This window comes from Neomonachus schauinslandi, chromosome 8 (genome assembly GCF_002201575.2).
Source record: "Neomonachus schauinslandi chromosome 8, ASM220157v2, whole genome shotgun sequence".
Lineage (NCBI taxonomy): Eukaryota > Metazoa > Chordata > Mammalia > Carnivora > Phocidae > Neomonachus > Neomonachus schauinslandi.
The window spans coordinates 114,923,954-114,937,958 of NC_058410.1; the positions used below are offsets into that span (position 1 = coordinate 114,923,954).

General features: G+C 48.3%; 1 protein-coding gene across 2 annotated transcripts in view; it reads left to right on the forward strand.

Moving 5' to 3' along the window:
• Positions 1-13,464, forward strand: part of ILRUN (inflammation and lipid regulator with UBA-like and NBR1-like domains) — a 92,218-nt gene extending 78,754 nt beyond the window's left edge. The window contains exon 5 of one of the 2 annotated variants that reach the window (XM_021684657.1): positions 10,212-13,464. In XM_021684657.1, coding sequence (XP_021540332.1) covers positions 10,212-10,247 — 36 coding nt within the window. In that variant the 3' untranslated portion in view covers positions 10,248-13,464. Of the gene's footprint in view, positions 1-4,545; positions 4,597-10,211 lie in introns of those variants that run through there. The other variant, XM_044917405.1, reaches the window with a different exon arrangement.
• The last annotated feature ends 541 nt before the right edge of the window (positions 13,465-14,005 follow it).

Sequence of the window (14,005 nt, forward strand, 5' to 3'; positions counted from 1 at the left end):
GGCTACCTTATCCCCTTTAAAGTCATTTTATTTCGGGACGCCTGGGTGGCTCAGTCGGTTAAGCGGCTGCCTTCGGCTCAGGTCATGATCCCAGGGTCCTGGGATCGAGCCCCGCGTCGGGCTCCCTGCTCTGTGGGGAGCCTGCTTCTCCCTCTCCCTCTGCCTGCCTCTCTGCCTACTTGTGCTCTCTATCTCTCTGTCAAATAAATAAATAAAGTCTTTTTAAAAAAAAAAGTCGTTTTATTTCTGCAAAAGCTATCTAGAGAAAGCGAATTTTAGGCAAAGGGACAGCCAATACAAACCCTGAGGTTGAGGTTTACCTGGTTTGTTTAAGGAACAGAGTGAAGGAAGAGGAGAACAGAGAAAGATGAAGTCAGAGGGTGGAAACCAGATCATGGAGGGCCTTGTGGGCCCTTCTAAAGCTTTGCGCTTTTGCTCTGAGGGGCAGAGGAAGCCATTGAAGGGTTTTGAGCAGAGAGATGATAAATAAACCCCCTGCCTTTGGAAGCGGGATGTAAGAGAGAACGGAATAAAGATGACACCAAGGTTTTTGGCCTGAGCACTAAAAGGACGGAATTGCCATCAATGGAGAGGGAAAAGGCTATGGTAGAAGTGGGGAGAGGGTGGCGCCTGGGTGGCTCAGTCAGTTAAACGTCTGCCTTCGGCTCGGGTCATGGTCTCAGGGTCCTGGGATCAAGCCCCACGTCAGGCTCTCTGCTCAGCGGGGAGTCTGCTTCTCCCTCTCACACTCTTTTTGTGCTCTCTCTCTCTCTCAAATAAATACTTAAAAAAAAAAAAGTGGGGAGAGGTCCAGAGTTCCACTTGGGGCACACTGGAGATTTCTTTAAATATCCAAATGGAGATGTCAGGTACCTGGGCTGTTGTCTATCCAAGTTGCATATAGAGTTTAGGAGAGAGGTCTGGGTGGAGATATAAATTTGGGAATTGACGTATGGATTATATTTAATGCTGTGAGACTGGCTGCAGTCCACTGAGTGTAGAGCAGGGTTTCTCAGCCAAAGTACTAAGACTATTGACACTTTAGGCCAGATATGTCTGGAGGCAAGGAGTGGGGGGTATCTAAATGCATCATAAGATGTTTAGCAGCATTCCTGGCCTTTACCCAGTACACGGCATAGTACCTCCCGAACCCCAAGGGTAACAACCAAAAATATCTCCAGACATTGTCCACTGTCCCCTGGGCGGGGAGATAACAAAGTTGCCCTACTTGTGAACCATTGGTGTAGGCAGAGAAGAGGTCCAAAGACCGGAATGGGCTTAATACTGTCTGTCTAACATGTAAACAAACCACTTCATGTTATTCAAAGCACATTTGCTGTACTTATTCTCAATTCATAACAGGCTCGTGACTTCTGTAGTTACAGTCTTCATTGGACAAAATAATAACGGCAATCGTAAGTGACTTGCTCACATTCACATAGCAAATTGGAGGTGGAGCATGGGCTGGAACCCAGGGACCCAGTGTGAGTCCAGTATTCTTCTAGACCACACTCTGATGAGGTTTGCTGGCAGAAGCATAGTCTGTTGGTTGTTCCCTGAAGGTAGTTTATACACCTAGTGTCAGGATGTAGAGAAGTCCTCATTCATCTTTAAGAGCTCCAGAAGAATTTGTGACCAGGGAGGAAGCAATGCAGAACGGAGGAACCTGCCCCATTCGCTGGCCGATTAGTACGTTCTGTACCAGAAGGGGATTGTCAGGAAACTGTGGCTTAATGATATTACCATGACTCTCTTTTGAAAACCCAGAGGAGCCAGGAAAGTCCTCCCAGCCTTGCTGGTGTTTGCATTGGCATGGGTCGTGTGTGCGTTTTAAAAATAAATTAAGCAAACACTATGAGCTTTAGAAAATGTCTTTTGTTGTTTGTAACATTACTGTCTGACTGAGAATAAGAAGTATCTCCAGGAACTCTCCCTTTTGTACCTCAACAGCTTCAAAGCTGTTCAGCTCCATTTTATTTGCTTTGGGGCTCTGAGCATTGTTTTAGACTGGTCTGACGCTGGGCAGTCCTGCAGCTGAAACACAACCAGTGTTCCCAGGATTGCCAGAATATTTTATTTTGGTTGTAAGGGTGCGTTTTCTTTCCTAGGCTCTGAATTTCGCATTTTATTTTATTTTATTTATTTATTTTTTTTAAAGATTTTATTTATTTATTTAACAGAGAGAGACATAGCGAGAGCAGGAACACAAGCAGGGGGAGTGGGAGAGGGAGAAGCAGGCTTCCTGCAGAGCGGGAAGCCCGATGTGGGACTCGATCCCAGGACCCTGGGATCATGACCTGAGCCGAAGGCAGACGCTTAACGACTGAGCCACCCAGGCGCCCTGAATTTCGCATTTTAATTTCTGGTGGAAGTTCTGAAAGTCGGACTAGTGAAATTACAGGTTCAAACAGATAAATGAAATTCGGAAGTGTGAGAATTTGTATAGATGCTCAGGTTTCAAATAACTTGATCTCAGCTAAGTCCGCTGTAACTGTGTTCTAGCAGAACAGGTGCGAAATGTGAGGTTACGAGCTGGGAGCGATTGGATCTCAGGGGGAAAACATGGGCTTCCTTAGAGCTCAGCTGCAAGGGAGACTTTTTCCAAAGCTGTGGACACATCCACTTGCAAGGCTTGAGGGTCTTGGGCTTTTTGCTGTGATTTCATTGCCCAAGGGCCAATTTAAACTGTTTGCTTTATACAGAGATAGCTTTGATATTACTGAGTTAATAAGAGAGGCCTCCTAGGTGCTCGACCCATCCTAATCCTTATCTTCAAAGAATTTACTGTCTGATTACATACATGTGACTAGCCATAGGAAAGACTAACAGCCAGTAAAGAAGGAGTATATTGAGTTCCAGTTGACTTTTAAGTAAGTGTTCATATGAATTTGGAGGATGGAAAAGGCAGTGGTACCTTGGTAGATGATAGGCTCAAACTAAATTGGAGGGAAGAGGAACCCCACGTAGGAAGGCCCAGAGGCATCCACAGGCAGGGTGTGTTCACGGGACACTGGCCAGCCTACCTACAGTGTACTTAAAGAGGGTGGAGCGAATTTTGAAGGAAGACCTTTGAAAGCCAAGCAAAGGAGAGCCAATGTTTAATGTGCAAGGAAGCAGAGTGACAATACTCTTGAGCCAGGGTAGTGGCGAGATGATAGCAAATATGGCTGCATAAGACCAAGGAGAGTCCATTTATTCTCCTACCTCAATCAGCCAGACGTTTGGGGGGCGGGGGATTCTATGAATTAATTGTAAGAGAGGAGAGAGAACACAATAGCTTGTAAATAAGGGGTAATTGATGGAAGGTTACAGGAGTTTGGATGGAAATTCTAAGAGGAAGTGGGAGCAACAGCCTCACCCAGAGTGCTTTAGCAGAACCCCCACGGTACAGCCGGCACCAGTGGTGGCAGGGCTAGGAACTTGGATAAGCTGCTCTCCTTTTGGGTAATCTCCCCAGTGAGACTCTTATCAGGTCTTTCTTCCTTTTTAGGAGGTTCCTCTACCCCGGGCGATGACCATGAGAGAGCTCTGTGTGCCAGCCTCATACCTGGATTCTAGCACACTTCCTATTACATGAGATTTGGGAGCTAGAATTCCAAATTGCAAATAACTTTTTCTGAAGTCTTTACTGAAAGGGGAAGTCCAACCCAGGCAGTATCCTTCATCTCTTTGTTGTAGAACTTTAAATAATATGTTTTCATTCACAATGATGTTTGAGTTTTATTCTTTATGGTGATTTTCTTGATTTGCCACGGGGTAGGTGAATGCTCTGGGAGTTGCCTTTGGCCATGGGGAGCTCTGGGTGGATGGAAGACTGGAGGGAGGATGGAAAGATGGATGATGAAGGGAGGAAGAATGAGGGTGGCATGATAAAGGATTGGATGGATGGGTAGAGGGAGGATGGATGGATAAATGACAAGGTCCCCAGCAGGACTGTAGAAGTCAGGAGCAAAAGAAAAACTGTATTACAGAGGTACATATAAAAAAATGGTTTTGCAGGGCTTTTTAAAAAATAAATTCATCACACTTTATGACAGTCAAGCTTTTGAGCAGTTTTGGCACAGGCAGAAAGAAGACTGTGAACGGAGCCTGCCCCATGATCGGCCCTCGTGCATAAAAATAAGACTTCTTTTCTTTCCTTTGGCTGGTTCTCATACTCATCCTCAGCCAGTGCATCAAATGTATCTTTGAAATTTGGAGGACTGTCTCACGAAAGTGGCTTGAACACCAGTATGAAAGCGTCTACCGCAGTTCCTGTCCCGCTGACGTGGCCCTGCTCTTCCAGTAGGAAGCTGCCTTGAGCCTGCAGCAGCCATGGAGGGAAGGGTCCCTTTTGCATCTTCTTGAGACCGTCCCTCCTCGCCCTGCCCCCGGGACTCCAGTAGAGACTTGATTTTATTTCTGATTAGTGAGAGACTAACAGGACTGTTGAGGGCTCGGGCAGTCGAGCCAGCCATGTGAGCAGGGCCCCACCAGCCCGTGTTTGCAGTACAGGATCAGGACAGAACTTAGTACTAAAGCCTGTATTCTTCTGTCTGCATTCAGTGAACTTAGTGCTGCGAAAGGAGCACTAGACAGACGCAGCGCTGACCAGGACTGGCCCAGGAAGCGAGGAGGAGGAGGGCCCGGCGGTGTTACCTGATGCTGCCATCAGTGTGCACCCGGAGAGCCCTGCCATGCACGCTCCTTCGTGTTAACGTGTGTGAACCTTTTTCTTTCTTTAAATCACAAATAAAAGCAAAATAAAGACAGGTATGTGAAAGTCTCCATGTTGTGGTGCTTTATCTAAACAACTAGCTTTCAGATAGAAAAAGCGTACCCCAAAAAGCCCTTGTAAGACACTCTTGTTTCAATAGGCTTTTCAGCCTTCTTTTTTCCTCCTGGAATGTTAAATGTGAAAAAACAGATGGCTCACCAGGGCAGAGTAGCTCACTGTCATTCCCTCATTTGTGTTACTGATACTTGAGGCTTACTGTATGCAAGGCATAAAGAATTGGCAGAAGCAGGTTCCACCCTCTCCAAGGGCAGTTTGCTCTCCTGATAGCCCCGCACTTCCTGCTGTTGAAATTGATGAAGAAACTTTTAAAAAATATGCTAGCTGAAACCGAACTAGTGTCCAGTCTTTTTAGTACTTTAGCTTGCAGTTAGTGTTTTCTCTGAGTGACAATTTTTAGTACTGTTTTGGAAAAGTTACTTTGATTTCTCCATAATTTTAGGAGAACTTTTACAGGTGCACACTCACATGAGATCAGTGATAACCACATCACTGGCTGGTCCCCAGTGATTTTGTGAAAAATCAGAGATTATTTTTAGGTTTGCTTGAGAACAGAATCACAAGTACTGGATCTTAAATTGTCTTTTTTAAAGAGATTGTGGTGAATGGGACTGAGCTTATGTTTATGTTTATAAATGTCTTTAAAAATATTTGAGAATATTAGCCAAATTATGGCTCTCAGTCATTTTTCCATCATGGAAGTGCAGTTCAGGACCTGGCCCAACTACTGTGATGATTCGGCTGGCTCAAGGCCAGGGTCTTTTTCCCAGACACCAAGGAACAGAGAGGCACCTCTGTCTTAGCTGTTCGATATGGCACTTCTGTGCTCTAGGAGGGCTTACCTGCCCTGTAGCCAAGTAGAACTTAGGTCCCAGGGCTCACCACTACTACAGCTGTTGAGTGAAAAACGGGGAAGGCTGAGCACACAGGCAACACCTCAATCCCCGTGGACCTAAAGGCTATCTCTCCTTTGCCAGGAACACTTTCTTGTTCCCTAGCAGATGTAGCCTTTTTTTTTTTGAAGATTTTGTTTATTTGTCAGAGAGGGAGAAAGAGAGCATAAGTACAGGCAGAGGGAGAAGCAGGCTCCCTGCTGAGCAAGGAGCCTGATGTGGGACTCCATCCGAGGTTCGAGCTGGGATCATGACCCAAGCTGAAGGCAGATGCTTAACCAACTAAGCCACCCAGGTGTCCCAGATGTAGCGTTTGAAAGCCTTGAAAACTATGCAACTCAGGTAGGCCCTGGGGAACTGGCCTTTAGACCTAGAGTCAGATATAGGACTTCTTTTCAGGGTTTGATTATTCATACCCTCTATTAGCATGGATAAATCCAGCCTTGCTGCCAGTCCCTAGGTGGTGAGAAGTGATTCCTCACAGAGAGAAGCGTAGCCTTCTGCATCAGACTCCTGAGCTTTTCAATCATCCGATGGCCTCAATTTTCACTTGAGTCAGTTTAATTCAGGGCTCTGTGGTAACTACCATCTGACGCCTCTATCCCTGTTTTCTTTATTAGAAGAGGCACAACTGTTACAGGAGAGGTGTCAAGTGATGCCAAATTAGTTAAAATACTTGGCATTTGCTTTTCCTATGGATGGAGGTTGAAGAGTTCCTAGGCCCCAGAAGAGAATGGACACTATCTCTATTGCCAAACCCTGCTTTTAGTCTGGGGTTAGAGACATTAGCCACCAGAACCTGTTACACTGGGTATTGGAACTCCAGTGGAACCTGAAGTGTGGATGGGCCTCCCATTTCCAATATACCTCCATCCTACTGTTAGGAAAGACACTTCCTGCTTGGCCTCCTGCCATAGGACGCCCTGGACAAGCTGTTCTTGGAATCTCTGCCAGGCTTTTCCTCCGCCACTGGTATTGCATTGCCTGTGTTCTGTGATCCATTTGTGACACCTATAATCCTGCATGTGGGGAGTCTAGATGATAAAGTGGTTTTGAAATAGAATTGGCTCCCTCTCCCTTCCTCGAAGTGATGGTAGTTAATTGGGTGGGGTGGGATGGGGTGGGTGGGAAGAGAGTTTATTCCCAAGCCACCTTTCTGCACCAAAAAAACACCAACAACTTCCAACATGCCATTCTCTGGGTGAAAGGGACTTAGGTAGCGTTTTTCCCCCAAAGGCACAGAACCTCAGCCACTAAGTTAGAGGGTCAACAAATCCATAATCTAAGCTAGTTACATACCTCACTGAATGTCCGGGGGCCAGGGCACTCACGTGGAAATCTGAAAATGCTCATCATGCCTTTGTGTCTCTCTCTGCCAGTTGCATAGGACCCATTTTATTTATCTGTAAAATGGAAATGTGCAATAGCTCCTTGGCAAAGTCACAAACTCCCTTCTCCAAGCATTCTAGATAAGTCAAAAGGCTATTACTTGCATTATAAAGGCCCATGTGAAATGTGTGGAGCTTTGGTCTGGAAAACAGTTAAATTTAGGGGAAAATATTTCATAGAAAACAAATGCTGTTTGTTTTTCGGGTTTTCTTCTGTCTGTGCATTTTTTTCCTGCACAGAGACCTTTGAGCATTGTATTGGTTCCAACTCTTGTGGGAATTCTAGGCCTTTATTGTTTCCTTGGATTGTTCCAGATGAACAAATGCTGGGAAGTACCAAGCGCAGCTTGTTTTAAGCTTCCATACTTGCTACTTCTGGTGTGTGTGACCTCCGACCAGGCCCTGCAGGATGGAGACTGAGAGCCCTTCGGTCCCCCAGCCCACCCTTGTTAATCAGGTGGTACATAGCTGCTGAGATGGTCCCAGCCTCAGCTTGTGTGCTGGAGGCGTAGTTCGCTTGGGGGCTGGCAGACACGTGGCCGTTTTAAACACCACTGTTCTTACCATTTCTGTGCCCTTGTGTGGGTTCCCTCTCTGAGTTTGGAGATCTTGGCTTGTCTCAGTGGATCTTTGTGAGAATTACAGAGAATATGGTAAAGTGCCCCAGCAGCAGCACCTGGCGTGTAGTTGATGCTGCGTCCATGTTGGCCTGCCCCTCCCCCAGATTCACCCAGTCGGGATTTTGTGTTCAGTGATAACCACCAAGCAGCTAGAGACATACTTCTGGTCTTTTGAGGCTTTATGCGGGGGAGGAAAAAAAGCAAAAGCGATTTCAGTGCCTTCCCCTGAAAACACTATAGGAACTTTAATCTCATGTTTCCTTTTCTTGGCAGCTTTGACTTCTGGCCTAAGCATGACCAAAGGGCATTCTTTCTTGGAGTCCTGTTTTTCAGCCTTCTGAGCCAGGCACTGTATTGACTTCTAGAACTTTAAATCCTGAGAAGATTTAGAGAGGAACCTGAGCTCCTCTGAGGGGAAGGGACCTCACTCAAGGTCACTTGGTGAGCTGGTGCAAAGCTGGGAGTAGAACCCAGATCCCCTCCCAGTTCTCCATCTACATCCCACTGCAGTGGAAACAGGAAGGGTCTTGCATCTCTAGCCTGACCACCTCCAGAAAGCCCCGCCTCTCCTGGGACCTGGGACCTAGGAGGCTGTGACCAGATGGATGGCATGACCCCCAGACACTTGTGTCCCCCAGGCCTAAGCAGCTATTTTATTTTATTTTATTTTATTTATTTATTTATTTTTTAAAGATTTTGTTTGTTTATTTGACAGAGACACAGTGAGAGAGGGAACACAAGCAGGGGGAGTGGGAGAAGGAGAAGCAGGCCTCCCGCAGAGCAGGGAGCCCAATGCAAGGCTCGATCCCAGGACCCTGGGATCATGACCTGAGCCGAAGGCAGACGCTTAACGACTGAGCCACCCAGGCGCCCCTAAGCAGCTGTTGTAAAACTTGGTTTTGGAAGGGCCAATATTCCTGTGACTCAGAGGTGTCTGACACTCCAGGTAGTAGTCTGGGAAACACCTTTCCTCTTTTAGTTATTAATTCAACAGATGTTTATTGGGTACCTGTTGGGCCAGGCATCATGCTAGATGCTGGAGAGATGAAAGCAAACAAAACAAAGTCATACTGAAAAGGATTCTAATCACTGGCGACCCTGCAACAAGCACTGTTTTTCCCTCCACAAAGAAATGTCTTTTTTTTTTTTTCTTAAGACAAATTCTGACTGCCCACATCCCATCAAGCTAATGGAAAATTTCATCTCACTCATTTTTTTTTTTTTTAAAGATTTTTATTTATTTGTTTAACAGAGAGCACAAGTAGGCAGAGCAGCAGAGAGAGGGAGAGGGAGAAGCAGGCTTCCTGCCGAGCAGGGGCCCGATGCGGGGCTCGATCCCAGGACCTGGAATCATGACCTGAGCTGAAGGCAGACGCTTAACAATTGAGCCACCCAGGCGCCCCGCATCTCACTCATTCTTGTGCCTTTTCACTCCTAATTGTGCCTGGATTCAGGATTCTTAACGTAGTTGTCAAGCATTAGGAAATGCCCTCCGGGTCATTTGTCGTGATTATGGCTGAGTCACCTGCTCTTGGTACCCATTTGGTCCCTTTGGTCCAAGAGCCCCGCTGCTTGTAGGCCACTTTAGGGTGTAGGACTCCAGGGAGGCTGGTCACCAGTTAACTTTTGCCCTCCTAGGTCTTGGCATTGACTGGGTCTTTCCAAGGAGCATACTCTGGGAGGAGGGTGGGAAGGTGGAGGGAGGCACAGGTCATTCTCCAGCAAGTTCATGCCACTGATTTTGGTGTTGGCACATCTTGGTATATCATTCTGAACATAAGGGAAAAGTGAGACTGTGAAGCCTTTTCCACCCAGACAGGCAGCATCAAAAATACCTTGGGAATTGAGAATAAACCTTATCACATGGCAGGGGAGAGGCAATGTGGGAGGAAAAAAAAATCAGACTTGGTTTGAACCTTGGCTCTGCCTTTTCCTACCCATGTCACTTGGAGCAGGTCTTTTAGTCTCTGCGGTCAAATGGGCAAGAGTTAACTGAGTGTGGGAATCCTCACCTGGCTATAGGCTGAGGTTTAAAGACAATATATACAAAGCTCCTAGTACCATGCCTATTACCTAGGTGCTCAGTAGACAGTTGCCATGGCTGCTGCAGTCTTGTTGTTGGTAGAAGGGTCATTAGCCAGAAGTAGCCTACATCTGAGGTTAAGGTGCAGAAAATGGTGGACAGGGATCTTTAGCAGAGAGATTGAGACCTTGTTGTCCAGCAGGAAGGCAGGCTTTGTGACCTGGGTGGAGGAAGGTTGGCGCTGATTGAGGCAGCAGTTGAAAGATGAAGACTACCGCCCTCCACTGCCTCCCCTCTCTCCGGATGGGGTGATGCAGTGGGAACACTTATCGACTGGCAGTGCTGAGAGTTGGCCTCTTGAGGTTTTTGCAGGGCAAGGACAACCCTCAGGCTTTGTCTGTGCCGTGGGGCTTCCCTCTGGCTCACTGGGGACCATAGATTCTTTGACTTGGTTTGATTGGCAAGTTGTACCTGCTTTGTTTACCATCACTGACTGTGTTCACTCTCTTCCAGGGGCTCCACGGGCCTTACCCCTTCGGCCAGTCTTAAACGGGCATCGGCAAGAAGAAAAATTAACAAAAGACAGAAGGCCTGACTTTGGGGTTGGGGGGGAGGAGAGGGGGTTCCTCTGGATTGCAGACCACACCGCATGGACCCCTGGCTCTGACCGCCCCCCCATCCTGGAAGAAGAGGAAGAAGCAGAACAGACTAGTTTTGAGTAAACTCAGTATGCATGTGTGAATGCTGAATCGCGGAATGGTGTTGAGGCTACTAAGAAGAAACCCATGCAGCCGCCTTGGGTTTTGTTTATTAGGCGTCAGTCTAACAAGTCATTAGGTCACTCGGGAAGGAAAAAAAGTTTCAAATGGGGGAAAAAAAGCCATCTTTTTAAACAAAAATTATTTTGCCTACAGACAGGTTGTAGTTTTGAGCACATGTTAATTTTTTCCCCCTTTCCCCACTTTTTTTTTTTCTTTAGGTAAGGGATAACGTACCCTTTCTAGAATAGCTGCTTGCTCTGGAAGCGATTCAGGTTACAAGCTGGCGTGGCATGCTTGGGGACTCTGCGGGTCCGTGCCACAGGAAGACATCTCCTGTGCCACCCAACTCCAGCAGTCTCTGACCCCATTTGTTTTTAATGGCATCAGCCAATGAGTTATCATCCTTTTCCTCTTCTTTTTTCTTTAATCTTCTGTTGATTTACACCTTTGACATTTGTATCCGTCAACCCCTGTGGCTTGTTACCATCAGAACCTCTCTGAAGACCAAACTTCCCTGTGTGGCCAGCAGAGGAAGCCTTGAAGACAGATCTCGGGCGACATGGGAGTTTCTAAGGCCGAGAGGTGTCCTTCTGCACACACTTATAACAACTCAAATTGCTTTTCTCCCATGTTTCTCTTGGCAGAGAGAAATGCCATCACGCTTACTGCTCTTTTGGATTCTTCATACACAGCGGCTCCCCATTCACTCTGGGAAGAGTGCCTCTGTGCTGCATACGTGTGTGTGCCACGTGCACGCACACACACGGGTGTTGGTGCAGCTCACCAGCAAAGTGTGCAGCAGGCAGGTGGAAAGGTGTCCAGGCTTCTCTGTTGTGACACAACTCCCTTCCTTGTGTTTCCCTCCCATTGTCCTTTGTGGTATTTTCACAGCCTGTTCGCGGAGGCTGAGCTGTTAAGGTATGGAGATACAGCCCCAAGCAGGGAGTTGGCCATGGGGAAGGGCCACAGTTACTGACTGTGTGATTTTGGAGACCACAGTTTGATGAAACAAGAGCACCCCCACCCTGAGCACGATGCTTGGGCAGTAGTGGGAGGTGGTGGGCGAGGGGCAACCCAGCCAGAGCAGAGGCTACTTGGCTGGCTGCCCACTTGGGCATGTGGCCCCCCTGGAGTCCTGTGGATTCCAAGCAGGTTGAGCTGTGGACCTCTCCATGGGAAGCTTGAACCAGGCTAGAACAGCTGTCTGCCAAAGATACAAGAATATGCAAAGTCCCTCTTCTCTTTTCTTCTCACCCTCTCCTTCCCTTGAGTCTTGGCTGGTTTGATAGCCGGGGATGTGGATCTAGGGTGCGGTTGCAGGGTTACCTGCCTATTAACCGCATCCCCACCCACCTCGGGGGTGTGAGACAAGCTAGGAGACCAGGTGATGAGCGGCTGCAAGGGGTCATAGAGCCTGGGTGTGGGTGAGGGTCTGCCTGCCCGTCTGTCTCTGTGTGGGTGTCTGAGCTCCAGAAATGTGTGCTCTTTGTTTCTCCTTGTCCTCTTCTGAGACTGTTGTTTTCTAAAGCTTGATTGTGGGAGAAAAGCTTGTATGAAATTCCTCCTTCACATCCCCACCTCCCCAAAAATAAAAGGCGGGAAACCCTTTGGTCTACTGGAGAAGCGCTGGGGGAGGATGGAGCCAACCTGCTGAGAAGGTTTGGCAGCTGGGTCTGGGGCTAGCCTAAGGCTCACAGAGGAGTGGCCGTTTGCAGTGCTTTCGAGTGCCCCATTCCTGAGCAGAGCAGAGGGGCGTCCTGGTGGGTGCCCAGTCCATCACTGGCCCAAGCCAGGGGCTCACCATGACTTTTTGTCTGAGGGCCCTCTTGGGCCCAGCTTGCCACTACTGTTGGTGCCAACCTCCTGGGACACTGCCACCCTGGAGCCCACACATGCCCAGCCCTCCAAACAGCACATCTCTGGCTGCCGCTGGCAAGATCATGGGAGGCTTTACATGGCCTGGTTTCCTGGCCTCCTCATCTGCCCCACATCTGGTGCCCCTTCCCCATTTCCCAGGAGGGGCTGCCTGCCTTTATTCAGCAGGGGCTTTCATAGGTCACCATTAGTGGGTCTGGTCCTGCCAGAGGCATCCTGCTCCTCCTCTTGCTTGTAGGCAAGGTGACCGTCCCAAGCATGTTGACTCCCCTCCCAAGAGCAAACCATTTCTGTGCGCATTGTTGGAGAGGCGAGCTCCTTGCAGAGAGCCAGAGCAAGCCCAAGCCGTGCGGTAGGAGTCGGGATTCCACGGCTCCCCCAGGACCAGGGGGGTACCAGTCCCATTCATTCTGTCTCCTCTCACTGGTTTGAGTTCTGAGCAGTGCCTAGAGCCCCTCTCCTCCCCTGCCTAGTGTGGTGGTAGAAGTGGCCCTTTCAGCCCCAGAAGGCAGGCTGCCTCTAGGCAGGACCACCAGTATCTGGCACCCATGAGAGGAGGCAGACGGCACCCTTAGGGGCCTGAGCCCAGCGAGGGAGGCAGAGGGGCTCAGGCCTGGGAAGAACCTAGTGTGTGCATGGAGTGAGGTGTGTGTGGATGTGTGTACGCGTGCATGCCCTTTTTTTTTTTTTTTTCCTTTTTGCCATGGAGGCAGTTGAATTCGGGGTATTTTTCTACAACAAACAGCCTTCTCTCCCCCAGTAAGGATTGGCTGTAACCTTAAGCTCATCATAGAACCTCACCAAGACAGCTCGTGTGGCTTGAGGGTGGCCAAGATGGGATCCCCAAATTCAGTCGGAGCCCCAGCAGGAGAGGATGGTGGGGTTGCTAGGGCTCAGAAATGCAAGCTGATTCCCCCACCCCACCCTGCCTTGCCTTTCCTTCATTTCCTTGGGTGAATGCTGGAGCAGCTGTGTCTGCCCCCTCCACCTGGACAGTGGTGTGTAGCAAGCAAGCTGGGTGGGTGTTTGTGGTGGGGCCTCATGGTGCCTGGGAGGAGATGAAGATGGGGAGGTTTTTCCTTACTGTATAAATGAATATTTGTATGATTAAATTAACACACACACACACACACACACACCAAAAAAAAAAAAACTATTTTCATGTGTGTCAGTGAGTTTTATTGTGCCATCAAGCACCCTGTGTATCTGCTTGCCCCCACAGTGACTCTCTGATGTGCACTTTTTGGTCCCTGGGTCTTCCTTTTGCAAATGGGAAACCTGAGACCCTGAGTTTGATTATGTTTGGGAAATTCACCCTGGGGTTATAATTAGATCTGCCCTTCCTGGCTTCAGTGACCGGAAAGGGGAGGAAATTATTTCCAAGGGCCTTAGGTCCCCCGGGTACTGTGCATCTCTCTAGCACTTCGCCATGCCCAGCATGTAAGCAGTAGCAGCCAAGTTAGTGTCCATCAGCCAGCAGGCCTTTCAGGTATGTAGCCCAGATAGAGGAATAGCACAGGGGGAATGCAGAGCATCATGGGCATCTTTCCTCCTGGGAAAAAAGACAAGGCTGAGTTGGGGAGTTCCCCTTCTTAGTCCCAGCTGGGCCTCTGGCATCCTAGATGCAGACGGAAGAGGGAATGCACTTAATTGGCATGACAGCAAATGATG